The 20731-nt window shown below is 41.1% G+C and overlaps 1 protein-coding gene across 2 annotated transcripts in view; it reads right to left on the reverse strand.

The window, feature by feature from the left end:
• Nucleotides 1–20731, reverse strand: part of ZNF335 (zinc finger protein 335) — a 108061-nt gene that overhangs the window by 38004 nt on the left and 49326 nt on the right. For both annotated transcript variants that reach the window (XM_073683907.1, XM_073683906.1), the window contains exons 2-9: nt 15913–16824; nt 14637–14838; nt 9646–9720; nt 7044–7262; nt 5575–5679; nt 4759–4887; nt 2965–3163; nt 982–1159 (exon numbers count right to left, since the gene is read on the reverse strand). In XM_073683907.1, the coding sequence (XP_073540008.1) occupies nt 982–1159; nt 2965–3163; nt 4759–4887; nt 5575–5679; nt 7044–7262; nt 9646–9720; nt 14637–14838; nt 15913–16809 (2004 nt within the window). In that variant the 5' untranslated portion in view covers nt 16810–16824. The remainder of the gene's footprint in view (nt 1–981; nt 1160–2964; nt 3164–4758; nt 4888–5574; nt 5680–7043; nt 7263–9645; nt 9721–14636; nt 14839–15912; nt 16825–20731) is intronic.

The following is a 20731-nucleotide window of genomic DNA, read 5'->3' on the forward strand; positions in this document are numbered from 1 at the left end:
AGAGGACTGGCTGTCCGGCTCAGTTCATTAGATAAGCTAACTCCATCATGGCTGATATAGAAATATAGAAGAAGTTGGCTTAGCTTCAGTATTTATTTCAACCGCCTTCAGCTCCATCTTGAGACTTGATGAATAAATATTCTGTAGGAAGATCGATCTTGTGCAAGCCTAGATAGGTCCACCAGGGTCTTCTCCAATATATCACCTAGAAAGCATGTGTCCTATATGTCTAAGTGGTCGTCCAGTTCTGTCCAGATGTTTGCCAGAATATCCTCGGATATGGACTGTTTCACTGATGCATTGTCTCAGATCCTGTGGCTGGTGGAGCAGATACACTGAGTCCTTCATGTAGCCCCACAGAAAGAAGTCACAGGATGTTCGATTTGGGGGATCGCACAAAATTGGTGAATAGACCTGAGACAACGCATCACTAAAACAATGGAGTCCATATTCAAGGACAAGCGGACACGCATCTGGACAGAATTGGACTACTTTGAACATTTGTAGTGTATATATAAACTTGGATCAATAGAAACAGCATCACTCTTTCTTATGCCTGGTCTTCTGCAGGATTTCTACCAGACTGTTAGTTTTAGGAATTAGTAGAAAATCCTACAGACTCACAAACAGTGGGGGCAACTTAATCGCGTCAACTTTGTAAACATATGTAACATATATAACATATGCCTACACTTGCACAAGGATCTTCCATACTCCAAAATCAAAAAATTAGTTTGCGAGTCCCAGCAGGGAGTAAACATATTGTGTGTACAGCGCCAAGCCAAGGTGTTAATAATACAGAAATAATAAGAAACCAGAAATAAATACAGCAATAGATGTTATACATGCAATGTGGATACTCTTTACGTGAATGATAGTGGACTTTGAGATGCTAGCAGCTATGATTTAATATATAAAACTAGGCTTTAATACATTCATGTTCAATGTAAAATAAAATATGGGGAAAAAAAAAAATCTTACCTTTAAAGAAGACCATCTCCGGCACTGATAGTTACACTGCTGGCACTTAAACATTTGAGGATCATTGCTATCATGCGCATTTACATGGAAAGAATAATCTTCTTGTGTAAGGAACCTAGAGCCACAGACCCGGCAGATGAAAGGTCTGAGAAGAGGCTTATTTGGCGGTTTATAGTACCTGTATATAAAAGGAAAAATCAAATACAATCATGTATAGGTGCTGCTGCTGAAATTCTATATCTCTTCAGTCTAAAATGTGTAAACCTAAAAAGCTTTTTGCACTTAAAGAGCACTTTTCATAAATTTGAGCATGTTAAACTTGCTACATCACGACATAGTCACTGCAGGACTGAATAACACATCGTTTTTATTTTTTAATTTCTCCTCTCTGTTGCGGAGAAATTAGCTCGTAAAGTTTAGGCTATAATGTATCATAAGTTCAACTAGGCGTCACTAGAGATTTGTCTCTTGGGGAGTGTTCTTTTTCCTCTGCATGACGTTGACCAATCATAAGCAGGCAGCAACACATGCGGAAAAAAAAGAATACACCTCCACAATAGGTTAGACCAGGGCTTCTCCTGTGTGAGGCATGTAATGACAGACAGTCTGCTGTCACAGCAGAGCTGTGTGTGATTACAAAGTGCCAGTAGAGCACAGCTGAGTGTGATTACTAACACCTTTCATCTCATGCGCAGTCAGTATGAAGAGAAGAGCTTACATCAGAGCTGACAACACAGAGGAAACTGCAGCTGCAGAGGTATTTGTAATGAGGCAAAGTTCAGTTCTACCCCCCCACTCATTACTGTAAGATGAAATGTGTATGTGATTACAATCATCTTACCATAAATTATAACCTAAACTTTACAAGCTAATATAAGAGGAGAAATTAAAAAATAAAAACTATGTTTTATTCTGCTCTGCAGCCACTATTCCATGATGTGGCCAGTTTAACCTGCTCAATCTAGTGAAAGGTCCTCTTTAAAAGGGTTTTCCACGAATGAGCTAAAATGGCGTTCCCGATATAATTCAAACTGCAGCCCATCCTCATCACGTTTTATCACGGGCAGCAAACTGAAGACATATGGCTCCCAATACGAGACTTTCAATTGACAAGAGCTGTATCACACATACCTCTGTTTGCAGCGGGATGGAGGTCATAGGTTAAGCAATATATCTCTTCCTCGTTGAGCACAAAAGGGATTATCTTCAGCTTTATCCCCCCTCAACGTTTATTTATTTTCCAGTTGGCCGCAGTCGGTCTCTATGCAATGCTATAAAGCTTTCAGACTGACAGAGGAGGAGGATGAAGTTGGAGATCCTCAGTAAGCACAATGTGAGTTAAGACAGATTTCTTCACATATCGCAGCCTTGCTCCTGGCCACCGGCACAGTATGTGTGATACAACTCCTGTCAGTTGAGATAGACGTCTGAGGAGCTGTATGTCTTCAGTCTGCAGCCCGTACTGACACGTGACTACGACGGGCTGCATTTTGAATTATATCAAGAACTCTCTTTTATCTCATTCTTTCAGAACCCCTTTAAGGACAAGAACAATTTTTCATTTTTTTTTTGTTGACAACCATTTTAACTCACCATTCATGGGTATTTTTTATTCAGTTACGTCATGTGATCCCATAGTGACCCCCCTGAGAATTACATGTCTCTCTCTTCATCCAAGTAGGCTACCATCTCATTTACCAGCACTGAGTGTGATGAAACTGCATGGAATGTACCACATAACGCCTTCACAAGGGGAACAGGAAACTTCTATCACAGGTGATAAAAGTTACTTACACAGCTCCCATTACTCGGTTAAAATGTAGGAGATGACAGCTCAGCCTTCTGACTGTATTTTGATATAAGCTTAAAAGGGGTAGTCTGGGACTCTAACATCGATGGCCCATCCTATTTCTTTATGTAATCCTGACCACCTCTTGCTGCCACATGTAGACAGATATTTCTATTTCATTATTATGCACTCACCTTCGGCTTCTATAGCGATGATACTTTCGACCCCTGAAGTGTTTAGGGGGGCGACCTCGTGGTCGACAAGTTAGTTTTTGTTCTTCTTGGGGTGAGCAAGAGGAAGGATGCTTGTTTTCAAATTCAGAGAGGATGACACTAATTTCCATTGGTTCATTCATTATAGACAATTGTGAAGGACCAGTATTCACTTCAGGAGCTAGGAAAATAAAAATACTTTGTCTCTACTAAGATGTCAAAAAAGAAAATATATAGCCCTTTATAATCAAATCAGCCAACAGGAGTCATGAAACTTAAATTCATGTCCCCATGCTCTGCAGGCGTTCACACCAAAACCATATAATCTTCTCCGATAGTCTTTTTGCATAGATTTTTTATGTGTTTTTGGGTGCAAATAAAAATCAGCAGCTCGCAAGCAGTGTTAGTGCAGAAACACTGAGATTCTGCGCTTAAAAACATAATTGTTTACATGCATTTTTCAGGTACACCAAATAACCCTGTGGGTAAAAAATGCACTTTTCGAAACAAAAAAACATCAGTGGAATAAACGCAGCGTTTTTGCTATGTAGAAGGATTACCTAAAGGCACCTATCAATTTTAGAAACTTCTGTCATGTCACAGTGACGTCTTGAACTTTTTTGAGAGATCTTCAGCTATTTCTAAAACAAGGGGGCTGAGCATTGTGCTCCTTAATTTTCTGCTTGTGTCATATACTGAACCATAGGAATTGTCTTTAAAGTGTAGTTAAACTTCTATATGTTTTTTTAGATGTTGTAGCCCCTAAACATCCCGTCTATTGGTGGGGACCTGGGTCCTAAGACCCCCAGTGATTGCTCCTAAAACTGTACAGAAGCATCCAGCTTGTACATGACCACACACAGCAATGTATGGACCCAATAAAAATAAGGTTCTATAGACATTTTATTTTCTATTACTTTAATTCTATTATATGCACATTCAGCAGATTTGAGTGCAAAAAAAGTTCACTGCAAAAATCACCAGAAATCCGCAGCAAAATGTGTTAGGTTTTCTTGCACATATTGTTGTCTAATTGCTGGAGAATTCTTTAAGTCTTCACAAAATTCCTAAGAAAAAACTGACATGCTGCAAATATAAAAAAAAACGCACAGCATGTCAATTTATATGTGAATAGTATTCACAACATGTAGATGAGTTTTGTTGGATTTCATCTACATTGCTAATACTGGATTATGCTGCAAATATGCCGCTACTATCTTCAAAAAGCCAATACGCAGGCGGTATGCTACATGTGTATTCAGCCTGATGCTATATTTTTATGGTATATTATGGCTGTATTATACAACATATGTACATGTTACCTTTTGTGTCCCTCCTATTTCCTTGTAGACTAAGTTTTCGAGAAGGGCCCTCACTCCTTTTAATATCTAAGTTACGCTTATTCTGTAACGTCTGTATAAGCCCCTTCTAAAATGTAAAGTTCTGCGGAATATGTTGGCGCTATAAAAATAAAAATTATTATGATTATTATAGCAAATTGATCACTTTTGCTATCATCACACGTAAAAGACAAGGTATTCATACTCAACACCCTCCATATAGAGCATTAACAATTTTTATACCACATCATACAATATAATGTAGGATGTAGAAACTGATACATTGTGCCATTACCCTTCACTAGAAAATGTCACACACTACACTAGCTAGACATATCTATGTCACTGTGTGCAGGTCTTCAGTAACAGTGACAGTAAGGATTGCTTTGTTTTTAAAGACAGCAATGGACAATAGTAATGAGGAGACGCACAGTACCTTGTGAACGTGGAATCTTACGTGGGCGCCCAGGCCGTCTGCGTGGCCTCTCTTTTGCCAGGGCACCCATAGTGGACTCAAACTGTTGATTGCGAGTGGCGTCCTCTCCTGGACTATAGTCGCTATCATCTGCAACCGGTAAAAGGGAAACATTATTGTACCGTGTATGAAAAGAAAGACCATCTTTGATATGGAAAAACTATAATTTTTTTATGTTAGTGGTTACCTTTTGGTAAACAAATTTGCAAAAGTTTTAGTCTGCAATCTTCATTTTCCAGACTAGTGTTATGCATTGTGCAGAATTACCCAACTGTGACTGCTCTCTTGTGGGAATGTCTCTCCCAGTAATATGGGCTGCATGTGAGGTCTGTGTTTGTCCAGGGGTGCAGCTGTCTTCTCTGCTCATATCAGCACAGCTTCTACCCTGCACTTGTTTGCTCTTCATGAGCTTTTCTCCTTATGTTTTCTAGGTTCTCGTTGAGACTGTAAATATTTTGTGCCTTCTACACACTGCAGATCTGTATACGACTGTCTCCCCCACCCCTTCTGCTATCTCTAACACTGAGAAGGGACAGAGGAGCAGAGTTTTCACAACCAGGAGCCCTTATGGATTTGTAACAGTTTTGCAGCTCATCTAGCTAGACAGAGGACTTACAGACATTTGCAGCAGCAAAACTGTAGAAAATATTTACTTTAGACTATTAAGAGTTGCTTAATCTTGCATTTAGAAGGCCAAAAAAAAATTCCATGCAAAGGATACATAGCGTTTAAAAGTTCCCTGTATAAAACCTCAAATCACAACACAACATTTCTTACCATTAGGATCATCTATTGCTCCAGCATCCATAATATCATCTTCCTCTTCGTCCTCCTCTTCTCTTGGTCGCACCAATTTGCGGACTGTTTTTTCATCTTTATTAGCTAAAAGAAAAACGAGTGATGAAATGTACCTATACCAAAATTAAGTGGATGGGGATCAGCAGCACAGCACCACATTAATCACTTAAATATGATTAATACTCTCTGATGACAGCTAAGAATAAATGGCCACCAGGTATTGTAGAAGTGTAACACAAGGAATGGAGACAAGAATATACAAACTGTTCTAATATTGGATATCTACTTTGTTATGAATTTTACTGCAACATATGAAAGGAGACCTCATGCATTAAGGTAGGGTAATAACAATCAACTCTGCAATTTGCCTTGTATTAAAAACCCTCTCTGCGCCCAAGAACAGAGGTATTTTTAATTAGATAGGTTACAGCACATTGTCAGGGTTACAACCACCTCTGTAGTGGCCGCTTTCCTAGGCAAGGAGCACACGCTTGCAAATTGTTTGATATACAGCTTGCAAGTGCTGCTGTGAAGCTGGCAGGTTTGTTGCATCGGATCATCTTCAGTGCCCCTGGGCTCCTCTGATACTGCAGAGGCAAAGGCGCCTCTGCTAACAGAATTGGAGAGCGTACAGTTCAGGCAAGTGGCTCAGCTATGCAGCTGGTCCGAACTCTTCAGGAGTGCACCGGCCCCCGGCAACCAAAAAGCCGGTGTACAGAGAAGCAATGAGCTCCTGAAGAATACACATGAGACAACCCCTTTAAAGGGACTCTGCCAGCACAGAATGACTGTTTAAACCAAGTTCAGGCGCGCGGTGCTTCACGGCGATGCCACACATTTAACTACATCTGGACATCTGCCTGGTTTACTACCCCCTTCTCTGCCTCTATGAAGCCAGAGCTGTCAGTCCTAGAAGAGGTGGTGGAGATAGAGGGAAAACAAGCCGGTGGGAAGGTGCAGTTAAATGATTAGCCCCACCATGAAGCACTGAGCAGTGGGACTTAGTTTGAACAGTCATTCTGTGCTGAGAAGAGTCCCTTTAAATCTGTGCTGTCTACGAAACCAACTGAATTCTCTATTTCATTTTAATATTTGCTTTGGAAAAAAGAAAGCTGAAATCTTATTGGTTGCTATGGGCAATGCTGACACTTTTACAGTGTTTCATGCATGATGTCAGATATTTTCCAAGTGCAGTTTTAATGGGTCATATTGCATATATAGACCACAGTTATATCAATGTGATCAGACTGCCACTTGGGAAAGTACATTGTGGTAAGTGTTTTGGGAACTATAATACTAATTATCCAAAACTGTACGTACATTGAAGTGTGATTTTACTGTGCTGGCGGTAACATAAAGGCAATGCAAATTGTAACACTGAATACGCCATCATATCTAGAGCTTCTGGGACTTTTTGATGCTCCTCTGAATGTAAATGAGTTTCTTACCTGACTGGATGTGGCGCTCTTTCACATGGCGGAGGAGAGTTGACTTGGACGTACTCTTATATTGGCACATCTTGCACTTATACTGCTGAACCACCACTACCTCCATCATTCCTTCTAGAGCTTCTAAATCAGGAATTAATTCCGGAGGACCAGATGACCGTGATGGGGATCTCTCTTTGACAGCAATAGGACTCACTGTCAGCGGGTAACTAGATGGGGCTGTAAAATAATGAAAAATAGGTTTCACACCAAGAAGTTTCTTTCTTTCAATTTTACAGTGTAAATACAATACACTATGGTCCCAGTCCCATCTGAAACGCTGAATTTGCATTATGGTCAAAGACTGGAATCAGTGGTGATGTCTATATACACAGCATGATATCGCTAAGGGCAGTGATTGGCTGCCACATCGCAAACATAGACAAAATGTGATCATCTGCAGGGAGGTAAAGAGACTAGCGGGATCAACAAAAGTGGTGGTGCTGAAATGGCAGGGGGCTAGGAGGATTAGCATCTTTTTATTAAATAAATCATATGATTTTATTATATATTCACAGATACACATATGCAATGTGTGAAAAATATGCTGCAAAGAAAGAATGCTTTAAAAAAAAAAAAAAAGGGTAATTAGCTTGCATTTTGTTAATTACTAAAAATATGAGTACATGAAGGAGAAATCTAAATCACATGAATATTTGGTGTGGCCAGCCTTTGCCTTCACAACAGCATCAATTCTTCTAGGTACACTTGCACACAGTTTTGAAGGAACTCTACAGCGAAGTTGTTCCAAGCATCTAGGACAACTAACCCCTTTAAATATTTCACCATCTTACAATTCATAGACGCGTTGAATTTTATTTTGTTTCCAATATTTCAATCCATACAATCAATAGAATTCCCACAATTATGGATTATTCCTCATAGGTATATATTTGGTGCACCAGTAAGAGTTACAGTAAGTATCTTGGGAAAGCAATTTAAACCTATGTGCTTTCATTGAATCTATTGGGGGTTTCCCTCCCAGCAATGTCTAGATATCATACTTCTAGAATCCACCCAATCTACTCCATTCTTGTATAGATTGAAGCGGAGATGCTAGGAAACACACCCATGTACTTAGTAAGTAAAAGAAGGTTTAGATTACTATTCATCTGTTCATAAATTTAGTATCTGAGAAAACATGAGATTAGCTCATTTGCATGACTTATAAGTCTCCTCATTCAGACATGCCAGGCTTGGCTTTAACTCTCCACAAGGAGAAACGTTACCCCTTAGGCCACAGTCGAGAGTCTCGCCTAACCAAATCAGATCTCATACATTGCACTGATGAGGGGCAACACCCTAAACAACGTGTCTGTAAATTGAGATTCTGGTTTGGCTTTTATACTAAGTCATATTGCAAGGCTCGTTAAAGAGTCGAGCTCTGGTCCTCTTCCTCTCTGAAGAGACAATTTACATATTTAATTTCCCATAGTAGCATGCATGGCTTATAAGCCCAGCCTAGCATGTAAGAGTGAGGAGACTTATCAATCTCCACAAGGAGAAATATTACCCTTTAGCTCATTTGGTCAAAGAGATTGAAGATCTGAGCACTTAATGTGTCATGTATATGGCATATAATAAAGTCCCTATAAATCCAAACTCTAATACTTTGTTGCTAAAGAACATTTTCAATTTGCCTTTACCCTGGAGAAAAAAAAAATCATGTTGCCATCTGCAAACTATCTACGAGCTGACTACCGACTACAAACAGCTTTGAAGAGGTGTGCCCATCTGGGGCACTTATGGCACATGGACTAGTTATGAAATAAATTCCAATAGTCGGACCGCCATCTATCTGAACAAAACGCTGCCCAACGCAGTCATAAATGAAGAGGATGGACACATACATGCCGCTTTCTCCATTCTTTCCATGGAGTTTTTCAGAGCCATCATAAAATAATACAGAAAGCAGAGCATCCACATCCACCTCTTCATTCATGACAATGTGAATCGGGGCCTTGTTTTTGAGATCGATGTAGAAAAATGTAGCGAAATGATCTTTAAATAATGATTTTGATAAGGTACTAATTTGGACTATATTACTAAGTTATCTGACCTTCTAGTACACCAGTAAGCTGCTAGCTACTCCTTACTGGGTCCTGGCCACCAAGCTTCCAGCCCTGTAGTTGGGATAGCAGAGCAAATGACCAGTGTTGTGTGTGAAGAGGGTCGGATGACTGCTACTTTCAATAGAACCAAGAATAAAGCACTTTACAGAAGAACAGTGACATCTGGGCTAATTGGACTACTGTATATTAGTAAGTTATCTACTGTAATATTGAATTCTTGCAATGTAACAGAAAATAGCATTCATGAATTGGCCTGTATGGGTTATTAACAAAAACAAGAAGATCTGAGCGAATCAGCCCGCTCATTGACAATTCTTGATACTCTGCACAGAATAAACTGAAAAAGATGAAGCCGTAATCAGGTTATATCACAGAAAATTAGAGATTTCACATTAGACACTACCAAAGTCATTGAGATATGGACCTTCACTATATTCATTGAGATAAGGACCTTCACTATATTTTACCCCAAAGAACATAGTTTTCCTTACCGCCCTCGGGTTCCTGCAGGATCAGATACTGGGTGATTTCAGAATTTCTGCCTTCAGTACTCGTGACGATACAGCCTGAAATGCAGAATTTATCTAATTTATTCTACTTGTACATGTCTGACAATAAAGTTTCTGACACTATCTGTCAGTTGTCTGGTCACATGATCATAGAAGATTGGTCCGGCATGATGTTCTTTAAGGGGTTGTCCCAAACAATAAAGTATCTCGAGAATGGGAAATGAAGCAGCATCATAATACTACAGCACAAATACAATTAGAAAAAAAATAATATTTTGCCAAAATTTGTCAGGTGGCTCTTATCAATAAAATGTATAGGCTCCTTGACTTGTGTCTTCTGATCCAACAGATCAATATAATTATGTTATTATATGACATATCATTTGTATAGCCAGTCTACCTAAGTGTACATGTAGAATGGACTGTCAGCACCTAAAAGCTACATTTTTACTTTGTATGCATGAGAAAGTGTGTGCATTAGGTAAGCGCTGATACAATAGTCCATTTTTAAGAACACGTCTGTAATTTTACAACCTTTTTAAGAATAAAGGTTCTCTCTACAAGAACAAGGGGCCAATTTTTCCTATCATTTTTATGAGACACTTAACCCTAGGTTCCAGAAAAACTTATTTTCTCAATGAGAAAGTCAAAGGAAAGTTTACGAGAACCAGTATACCAGTTACATTGGGATTTTATAGTATCGAGCGAGTATTAAATCACACAAAAGTTGTAGTTGTCTACAGAATGATCTGATCTGGGAGGGATCCACACTGCTTTTCAGAAGATACAGTACCCTCTAACCAAATACACTGCTCAAAAAAATAAAGGGAACACTGAAATAACACATCCTAGATCTGAATGAATGAAATATTCTCATTGAATACTTTGTTCTGTACAAAGTTGAATGTGCTGACAACAAAATCACACACAAATCATCAATGGAAATCAAATTTATTAAGCAATAGAGGCCTGGATTTGGAGTCACCCTCAAAATTAAAGTGCAAAAACACACTATAGGCTGATCCAACTTTGATGTAATGTCCTTAAAACAAGTTAAAATGAGGCTCAGCATTGTGTGTGGCCTTCACGTGCCTGTATGACCTCCCTACAATGCCTGGGCATGCTCCTGATGAGGTTGCGGATGGTCTCTTGTGGCATCTCCTCCCAGACCTGGACTAAAGCATCCGCAAACTCCTGGACAGTCTGTGGTGCAACGTGACATTGGGGGATGGAGCGAGACACGATGACCCAGATGGAAGGGGCCGTAGGAGGGCAGCAACCCAGTAGCAGGACCGCTACCTCCGCCTTTGTGCAAGGGGAAACAGGAGGAGCACTGCCAGAGCCCTTCAAAATCACCTCCAGCAGGCCACAAACGTGCATGTGTCTGCACAAATGGTTAGAAACCGACTCCATGAGGGTGGTATGAGGGCCCGACGTCCACAGATGGGGGTTGTGCTCACAGCCCAACACCGTGCAGTACACTTGGCATTTGCCACAGAACACCAGGATTGGCAAAGTCGCCCCTGGCACCCTGTGCTCTTCACAGATGAAAGCAGGTTCACACTGAGCACATGTGACAGACGTGACAGAGTCTGGAGACGCCGTGGAGAGCGATCTGCTGCCTGCAACATCCTTCAGCGTGACCGGTTTGGCAGTGGGTCAGTAATGGTGTGGGGTGGCATTTCTTTGGAAGGTCGCACAGCCCTCCATGTGATCGCTAGAGGTAGCCTGACTGCCATTAGGTACCGAGATGAGATCCTCAGACCCCTTGTGAGACCATATGCTGGTGCGGTTGGCCCTGGGATCCTCCTAATGCAGGACAATGTCAGACGTCATGTGGCTGGAGTGTGTCAGCAGTTCCTGCAAGATGAAGGCATTGAAGCTATGGACTGGCCCGCCCGTTCCCCAGACCTGAATCCAATTGAGCACATCTGGGACATCATGTCTCGCTCCATCTACCAACTTCACGTTGCACAACAGACTGTCCAGGAGTTGACGGATGCTTTAGTCGAGGTCAGGGAGGAGATCCCACAGGAGACCATCCGCAACCTCATCAGGAGCATGCCCAGGCGTTCTAGGGAGGTCACACAGGCACGTGGCGGCCACACACACTATACTGAGCCTCATTTTGACTTGTTTTAAGGACATTACATCAAAGTTGGATCAGCCTGTAGTGTGTTTTTCCACTTTAATTTTTTTTGGGGGGGGGACTCCAAATCCAGGCCTCCATTGGTTAATAAATTTGATTTCGATTGATGATTTTTGCGTGATTTTGTTGTCAGCACATTCAACTTTGTACAGAACAAAGTATTCAATGAGAATATTTCATTCATTCAGATCTAGGATGTGTTATTTCAGTGTTCCCTTTATTTTTTTGAGCAGTGTATATGCTCTCCTATTACTACCACTATGTTTTGGGAGGCAAGAAATGTGACAATTGTGAAATGAAGCTGGTAGACCACCATTCTTGAGCCTAGGCATCGTGGTTTGGTCAATGGCTTCTCCTAATTCCCAGTTACAGATCTGAGGGAACCACCCTCCAACTTGCCTTATGATAGCAGATAACTAACAAGGTCAATACATTTAGTCATGTTACTAAAGGCCTCCATACACATTAGAGTAATGTCAGCATTATAGACGGGTTCAGCCGGCACTCTAATGTTTATGGGGGCACCAGCCAAAAATCGTTGGGGGAGATACCGCTCAGGCCTGTCCAATTTCAGACTGCCATTCACTTAGTTCTTCTGGAGATAAGCTGCCAGCAGAGATTCTGTTGGTGGCTTTCTCAGAGAACACAGGAGCCCTCGTCTAAGAGAGTGTCACGGGTGTGTCAGGTGTAATAGACAGTCGCTCAGGATCTAGCAGTAGAAGGTCACTGCACTTGGCATTGCAGACACCTTCTTAATCCTTCTTCCTTTAAGACCCAGCGGCGACCTCCCTCCTGCTGCTGATTGACACACCCTTGCATGAGAGTTAAAAACCCTCAGTTTGCTCCACGCAATCGCCAGTGATACTTCTATGTACAGGCTTGGAGCAATAGCAGTCAGCCAGCGTCTTCTCTGGTGCCCTTGGAGGACAGTTGGCATTACTCCTCTGCTGTCTGCGCAAGATAAGTTAATCCCCTTTGTTTGTCTACCTTGCTGCCTTTAGCTTGTAGTGGGGCCTGACCAGTGCTCAACCCTCCCCCTCCCTATCTAGGGCCAGGCTCTAGGGTCATCCAGGGTTTAGGGTCCTGCTCGGTGATAGGTGTGGAACCTATATAGGGACGGTAGGGTAGGCAGGGTGATATTAGATCTGCCTAGGGGTCTCCACTCCCCCTTTCCCTAGTGTTTGGGCTTCCTCCCCCTCTTCCCTTCGTGTTGCACTTGCTCTTTCCCACACCTTGCATGACAGCGAGCACTCCTGTGTATGGGAGAGACAGCAGAAATAGTTGTTGGCTGAGTGATCGGCCAAAGCATATTTCAGCCGACAGCCATCTAATGTGTATGGCTGGCTTAACTCTTGAATCTTATTCTAACACCTTTTAGTTTGCTCTGTAGACAAGCCCATTGTAGTAAATAGTTGTGTTATTAGATAATAAAGTCTTGTATACACGCACAAATTTCCCGTTGCTTTGCTGTTCATATTGATGGCCAATTGCTGCATACTTCCACATTGACTGACTGACAAAGCCATGGCTATTTCCCTATCTGCCATTGAGACACTTCTCTATACTTCTTCTCTAGTTACAATCATCAGTGAGAACCCCTTTCAGAAGGAGACCATGTCCCATGACCGTGATCCTCATGTCCCACTCCAGCAGCCCCCAAAAACATCCGATTTGATCAGTCAGGCATTTTTTATGCAGCAGAGGAAATGTAGTGTTACGTGCCTGCCATCTAGACCTTGTTAGGCTGGAGTCGTGCAAAGCAACTCAGTGATTTAGCTCTTAGAAGAATGTCTCCTGTTAAAGCGCACCTGTCAGCAGGATTGTGCTCAGCAAAACTACATACACTGTCAGGTGGGTGACATTACACTGATTAAAATGATACCTTAGTTGATGAAATCCGCCCTGTGATTCTTGTGTAATCTTTACTTTCAGTTTGGAGATAATGATATGCTCGTGCTCCGGGGCGGCCTGTGGGGGGGGCGCTCTATCTGGTGCTCTGCTTTACATATTCATTTGTATGTTCTTCTGACAGATCACTGTGCCTTCACCGACCTGCCTCCTATTTTATATAATGCATCTAGTAGTGCAGGGCTAGGTAAAATAGGAGGCAAGTCAGTGAACGCACAGTGAGCTGTCATAAAAGCATACAGATGAATATGTAAGCAGAGCACCAGATAGAGCGCCCCCCACAGGCCACTCCAAAGCACGAGCATATCATTATCTCAAAACTATAGGTAAAGATTACACAAGAACCACAGGACGGATTTCATCAACCAAGGTATCATATTAATCAGTGTAATGTCGCCCACCTGACAGTGTATGTAGTTTACTGAGCACAATCCTGCTGACAGGTGCGCTTTAAGGAATATAGACAGGGACTGAGTTCATGAAGCAACCCCTTTTGTATTTTTATTGAAAATGAATCACTTGACACTTTTTGCAGCCATCACACATTGTGCAAGATGCAACTGTGTACGTCAGGGCAGCATTTGCCTAGCCTTCCTCTTCACCTCATCAAAAGCCCTCTGTAGATGACATTGTTTTGTTGGGAAATATTTAAGTATTTTCTTCCACCACAAGATCCTGAGTGTTTTCTGTGTGGAATGTATGCATATCCTTCTTCACCGAGCCGACGGGTCACAGAGGCCAGAGCTACATAAACACACTCAACTGCAGAACGGCAGAGGTCACACAGGGACAAATGTAGACTGACGGCTGGAGGTACACTTGGAACAAGTTTTTCTGACTCACAGTGTGGCTGACAATAAATGTACACAGAAACGATGGAATGAACTGATTAAAAAATGGGCTATTTTTTCCTTACCTTGAATAAGCTGAGGGTTGATTGAGCCCTGTATAATTCGATCCACGGCTGAGTTGACGGGATAGGTGTTTACCGGGAATTCAGAAGGTATGATCACAGGCCGATGAGTCTGGGTAAGGATGGACTGACATATGCTGCATACCCCAGGTACAGAGCAGGCTTCAGGCAGGCAAGGAAGAATCTGAGTGTTGGATATCGCCTCCTAAAAAGAAGATTCATAAAGCAAAAGTCGACAAATAGAAAAATGAATAAGCTAATACAAGCAAAAACTAATTATTGTAAATTCATTAATCACTTTCCCGATGATCACCATTATCCAGATAGGGATAAGAACTGTGAGCCATCAATCTGCCAAGTCCACAGCTGCTTTCTAGCTAGAGTTTCTATCTAGGCCTCAAGGAGCTCAGGGTGACAGCCATAAAGGTTATCAACAAGCTTTCACAGTAACATTTATAGAACAGCTGACGAGTTTCTTTTTAACAAATCTACATAAGAACACATCTATTTTTACAGGTGATTTTTCTGATTCTATTTAATGGGAAAACATATTAAAGGATGTTAGAAACAGCGCCAATCCTATCGGTGAGCTTTGTCTGGTATTACAGCTAATTAACAAGTGAAGAAAAAGGATAAAATCCTTTAATCTAATGTTGCTTCAAATGTTTCTACTACGGCTATCGGGTATCTGAATTTACATGGGACGACTAAGTACTAAAGAAACTAGACAAGATATATATAGGACTAATAATTTATAAAGGGAATCGATCTGCTGGTTTTTGCTACCTCATCTGAGAGCAGCATAATGTAGTAAAACAGACTCTGATTCCAACGATGTATCACTTAGATTACTGAGTGCAGAAGTTGTGTCAGAGTTCTTAGATGTAGGATGCAGCAGAGCTGAGAAAGCTAACCCCGCCCACACCAGGCTCTCTATGTACATTGTCTATTGACAGTGAGCTGCTAATCACAGGAGGGGCGGAGTCAGTGTAGCAAGGGAGTGCCATGTAGTCCAGGCAGTGATAATCAACAAGTGATAAAACCTACATTATGAGTAAACAACAGCACACAGCTTTATATGTGACACATCATTGAATTCTGTGTTTTAACCCCAACCTCATGCTGTCCTTAGATTATATAGCAAAAAAACTGCTGACAGATTCCCTCTAAGAGGCGTTGCCCTATCAAATTCTTACAAACTAAAGAATTATCTCTGTGTATTATTTCTCCTTTTAACCTGTAGCAATCGCACATAGGAAACACATAGGAAAGAACATACCGTGTAGTCATGATGCATGGTGACGTCCGGCACCTGGGTGAGCATGATGTCTGTGGTCTGCCTACCGCCAGCATCTCCAATGTTGATACTGCTCGTATTTAGTGCAGGCTGTTGAAAATCCATATTATCTGCATTCTGCTTCAAAGAAGTCTCTTGTACAATACTATTGCTTGGGATTGGTTCTGTCACTTCTTCTACATCTACGATTTTAGGGATTTGTTGCACGGTTGTCTCGGGTGCATTTATGTCAGTAGGTACAGATATAATGTCCATGCCTTGGCTGATTTGTTCATTAGAGGTCTCTTTCGAAGGAGAACTTTTGGAAGCCATATTTTCTCTCTTCATCATATCCAGATTAGGAGTGGCTAGATCTGATGTATTGTCTTCTAGATCTGGGTTAACCAATCGAAGGCACTGAGAGATCTCTAGCTTACGTATCTCTGTGTTGAGAGGATCTTGTACTTCATGAACCATATCCGAGCTCCTATCTATTGGTCCCTCACTTATGTCCATGCATACTTGACCATTTACGTCAACCACATTTTTTTTGCCCATGTAATCTGAGCTGTGCTCCATCATATCATTCTCTTTTGTACTTGATTCAATGGGTTCCTGGCTTAAACCAGACTTGGAGTCCTTTCCCTTCCTACTCTTACTGTTTTCTAACTCCACTGGTTCTGCGCCTCCAGACTCCAGCTTGCCGGATGCAATCTCATCTGAAGTCAGTTTAACTAAGCCTTGTGGGTCTAGGTTTAGCTGGAGTATATTGGTCGTATTGCTGGTTTCTGGTGGTGTAGGCAACTGAGGTTTAGGTTGGCTAGTGCCATCTTCATCCATCAACACAACGATGGTCTCTTGTCCTCCATCAGTGCTCAAAATTTCAACATCTTTCTCCATTTCAACACCACAGATCTGTGCACAAAATGACAAAGTATACAGCTGCAGTTATTTCTTCTTAGATATGCTTAAAATAAGAAGAAAATGCTAGTATACATAATCTAAAATGGCCTCATATAAAATGATACATAGCAGATGCATATTAGACAGAATAAACATCATGTGTTCCACCTCTATTAATACAGAATGTGGTTGACTAAATAACGTATGCAATAATGGTTCATCTTCTCTAAGACCTTAACATAGTGGAATTATGGTGATTGTCTCATCAGAACCAACACCTTTCAAAATGCATCTCTGGCCACCAGATGATTTGCAACAGGTAAGCTGTTGATAGCTCGTCATTTTCCTACAGCGGCCATTGCAGGGAAAATATGGAATCATATGTAGTTATTCAGGTTAAGCATAGGTCCACCAAAAAGGGAGTCAATGATGTAGGGTTTTCCATTCTAGCTCATAGAGGTAGGGTCCAGAGTAGGTGAACCCTTTCTACGATGTCAATATTGCCTACTAGAATTCATGGATATGGGTTGTGTTCATTAGATAATTCCTTAAAAAATGTCTGTAGGTTGAACCTTACTAGTATATAATGCTTGTGGAGGTGTCTTGATCCTCCCAAATGGCAGATGTGGTAAAACAGAGGAGAAGGAATGGACATATTGGTGTTTAACACGCTTGATCCTTTGTTCCTGAGGGATATTCTCAGGAGGAACAAGTTAATCCCCTTCTCTCCCGAAGACAAAATGTATGTTCGATCGAGTCAATGAAGCATCCATACGCCAGGGGTTAGAGAAATGTCGGCTGGCTGATTGAGTATTCAGCCGACAGTTATTGTAGGTGTATGGGCAGCTTAATACTAAAAATAATATCGTAGAACATTATGTAGACAATTTGTTTCCAAAACAATGAACATGTTCAATAATGGTATTTTAATACTGCTTGTACTCAGAATTTGGGAAGAACAAAGGTTTCCACCTGCACATAAACAATTTAACAAAAAGTACTTATAAGTCCAAAGGTTGGTGATGACATGGAAGCAAAACAACCAACTGCGCCCATGCCCATGAGCTCATCCATGTACTGACTGCTCTATACGAATTCTAAATGTTTACTTGGGTGCCACTGCTGGAGCACTAAAATGAAACAGAATGAAATTAAAGGGGTGTTCTGATCTTTAAGAAATGTTGGAAAATTTTAAGTGTACTCATTATTGCACTGTCTGTAGCTTAAGTGTCTCTGAAATGACTATGTTCTTATTCCTTATCTCCTACTTGTGTGCCCCTGTACTCTGAATATGTGGTTCTCTCTCAGTTGTACAGGAGGTCACACATCACATCTCTCGTAGTCCCATTATTTCCTGGCTCTCCCCCGCCCTCTATAGGTAGTGTGTGTCACATGCTGGGCAGCAGATTGTGCAGTGTCAGTGCGCAGTAAGACTAAAAAGCAGAGTCTCAGGATCAGATCTGTGTTGTCTTTGAAGACAAGCAGTAATTACAGCACTATCTTGCACTCTGAAAAAAGGGCACCACAGCTGTTAAAAAAGGCAATCTCTGTGAGAGCAGAGGTATAATGACAACTGTTGTTCTATGCATGATAATCCTACTTATATCAAGCCCTGGCAGCATCAGAACTACTAAGTACTATGCACAGCAGGGCAAGATAATGAAATGAAAACAAAATACTTCAAAATAATAATGATCATATCACGAGCATTTAGAAAACCAGAAAAGTCATTCCATAACGGTACTCACCAGAGCTCCTGTAATGCATATGTTTTGGTGTCCATATAATACCATATTATTTACCATTTATATTGGGTACCATACTGATCCAAGATTTGCAAGAAAATTAGGGCAGATTTCCTGAACAATTTCTCCATATAGTATATGTGTACACATTAATTAAATAATTTTATCACTTCTCCACTTTCATAGAATTGGAACACTTCGAGAAAAAGAACTGAGCTAAGTGTTGTGAAATGCGTCAAACCTACTAAAAAAAAGTATTACGTTTTGGGCTTGGAATACTGATTTACATCTCAACAATCCACGGGGTGACAAAAGGAACAGAAATGATCCCAAGGTCCAGTAATCTGCGCCATTCGCCATATATTTGACTCATTGCAACATTTTCGAAAATCTAAAATTCCTGCATTCTATGGTAACGCTATTGCACAATCTCTCCCATAGTCTCTGGTATCACAAAATGAAACAATCAAACTGCTTGATGGGGTAGGATCAGAGAAGGGCTGACGAAAGCTGTATGTATAAAGACATAGGAAAAAAGAAAATAAATCATCTGTCACTCTCCGTATGTCTTTCAGGCAGATTATTTTAATTTATTACTTCAAATAGCAGCAACCGGAAGAAAGGGGGCAGATTAAACAATATTTCTATCTGTTCGTCCTTAGGGGTTTTCCACAATGATGTCCTGTGTCTGGTTTTGTGTGACAACTATCCAATACGTATGTGAATCACGGCTGAGGAAGTGATCCGGTCGCAGGTATGACTCAGAAAAAGTCACCATCCCTTCGCTATCTATATACATGTCTTGATGAAAAAGCGATACCTTATTTGCAAACATTTCCTTTTATGTATTAATAACCATTAGGCACTGGAGGCCAAACATCAAGGAGTGGACAGGGAAAATGGGGTTACGGTCTTTGCATGTAGAAAAATAAATCATGAATAATAAATAAATGTGATATGAGAAGGGTCTGATCCTGGGCTGTATACACAAAATGCCACCAATTTCACAGACCCGTCTGACTTATCTGACAGAGATGCCTAAAGAAAGAAAAAGGAAAGGAGCAATGTGCAAAGCCATTGTGTACACACCAGTGAGCTTCTACTGAAAACAAGCCGGAGGGACTCTCCATGGAGAATGTGCTTGTTAATGTGTTAATAGGAGCTGCAGACCCAAAATATTTCCATTTTAAATAACAGGACATGCTCGACAAAGCCCTCCATTAACCCTGGCCAAAGCCGGGCTCATGTCTCCCCATAGCTGTACATTGTACCCAATGTATAACTGGCTTCTGGGGATGAAATTTATTCACCTCACTGGAGCAAGTAATATGGCAATTGCTACTGGCATTTATGCATGCATTCAAAAAGTCTTCCAAATATAAATGACAGGACGCGGAGAAGACAAGTGAAAGGAGGGGGGAGATGAAGTTGTCATAAACGGTCTTCTGCCCTTTACAGAGAAACCGCAAGTAGCGAAGCCCAGAACTGAGGTCTAGGATAAGATTTATGGCATCTTTTCTTCTTTTTTTAACATCACAGGTGCAATTTGTGTTCCCATGGGGGAGCTTGAGGACTGATAACATTGAGTATGGGCATGTGTGAGGCTTTATTCACTAGTATTGGGCTTTCTGGAATATTTGTTGGCATGAATAAAGAAGTCTGAACTACTTTTCCTGCCACCAAAAAACACCAGATCCCAGACAAACACCATGAACCTTCATGGGATCAGGTAGGCTTCACCTGTATCCATTTGACAACATAGAGCAGGTGAAAGAAGTATTGAACACGTCCCCAATATTTCTAAAGGTGCTATTGACATGGAATTCTCACCAGATGTCAGTAATCTACACAGACAAAGGAATCAAACCATAGATGTCCATAAATTATGTTGTGTGTAATAATGAGAAATGACATGGGGAAGAAGTATTGAACACACAAAGAAAGATAGGTGCAAAAAGACATGGAAAGTCATGACACCAGCTGAAAACTATCAGTAATTAGAAAGCAATCCTGCCACTTAGTGGAAAAAAATATCGATGGCCTATAAAAAGGTGTCTCATTATCAAGGTGCCACACAAACATCTGATGATGGGTAAAACCAGTGAGCTGTCTCAAGACCTTTGCAACCTTATTGTTGCAAAACATACTGATGGCATTGGTTACAGAAGAATTTC

The sequence above is a fragment of the Phyllobates terribilis genome, unplaced genomic scaffold (assembly GCF_046119375.1).
Source record: "Phyllobates terribilis strain yellow unplaced genomic scaffold, ASM4611937v1 Scaffold_5__5_contigs__length_657084704, whole genome shotgun sequence".
Taxonomy (NCBI): Eukaryota; Metazoa; Chordata; class Amphibia; order Anura; family Dendrobatidae; genus Phyllobates; species Phyllobates terribilis.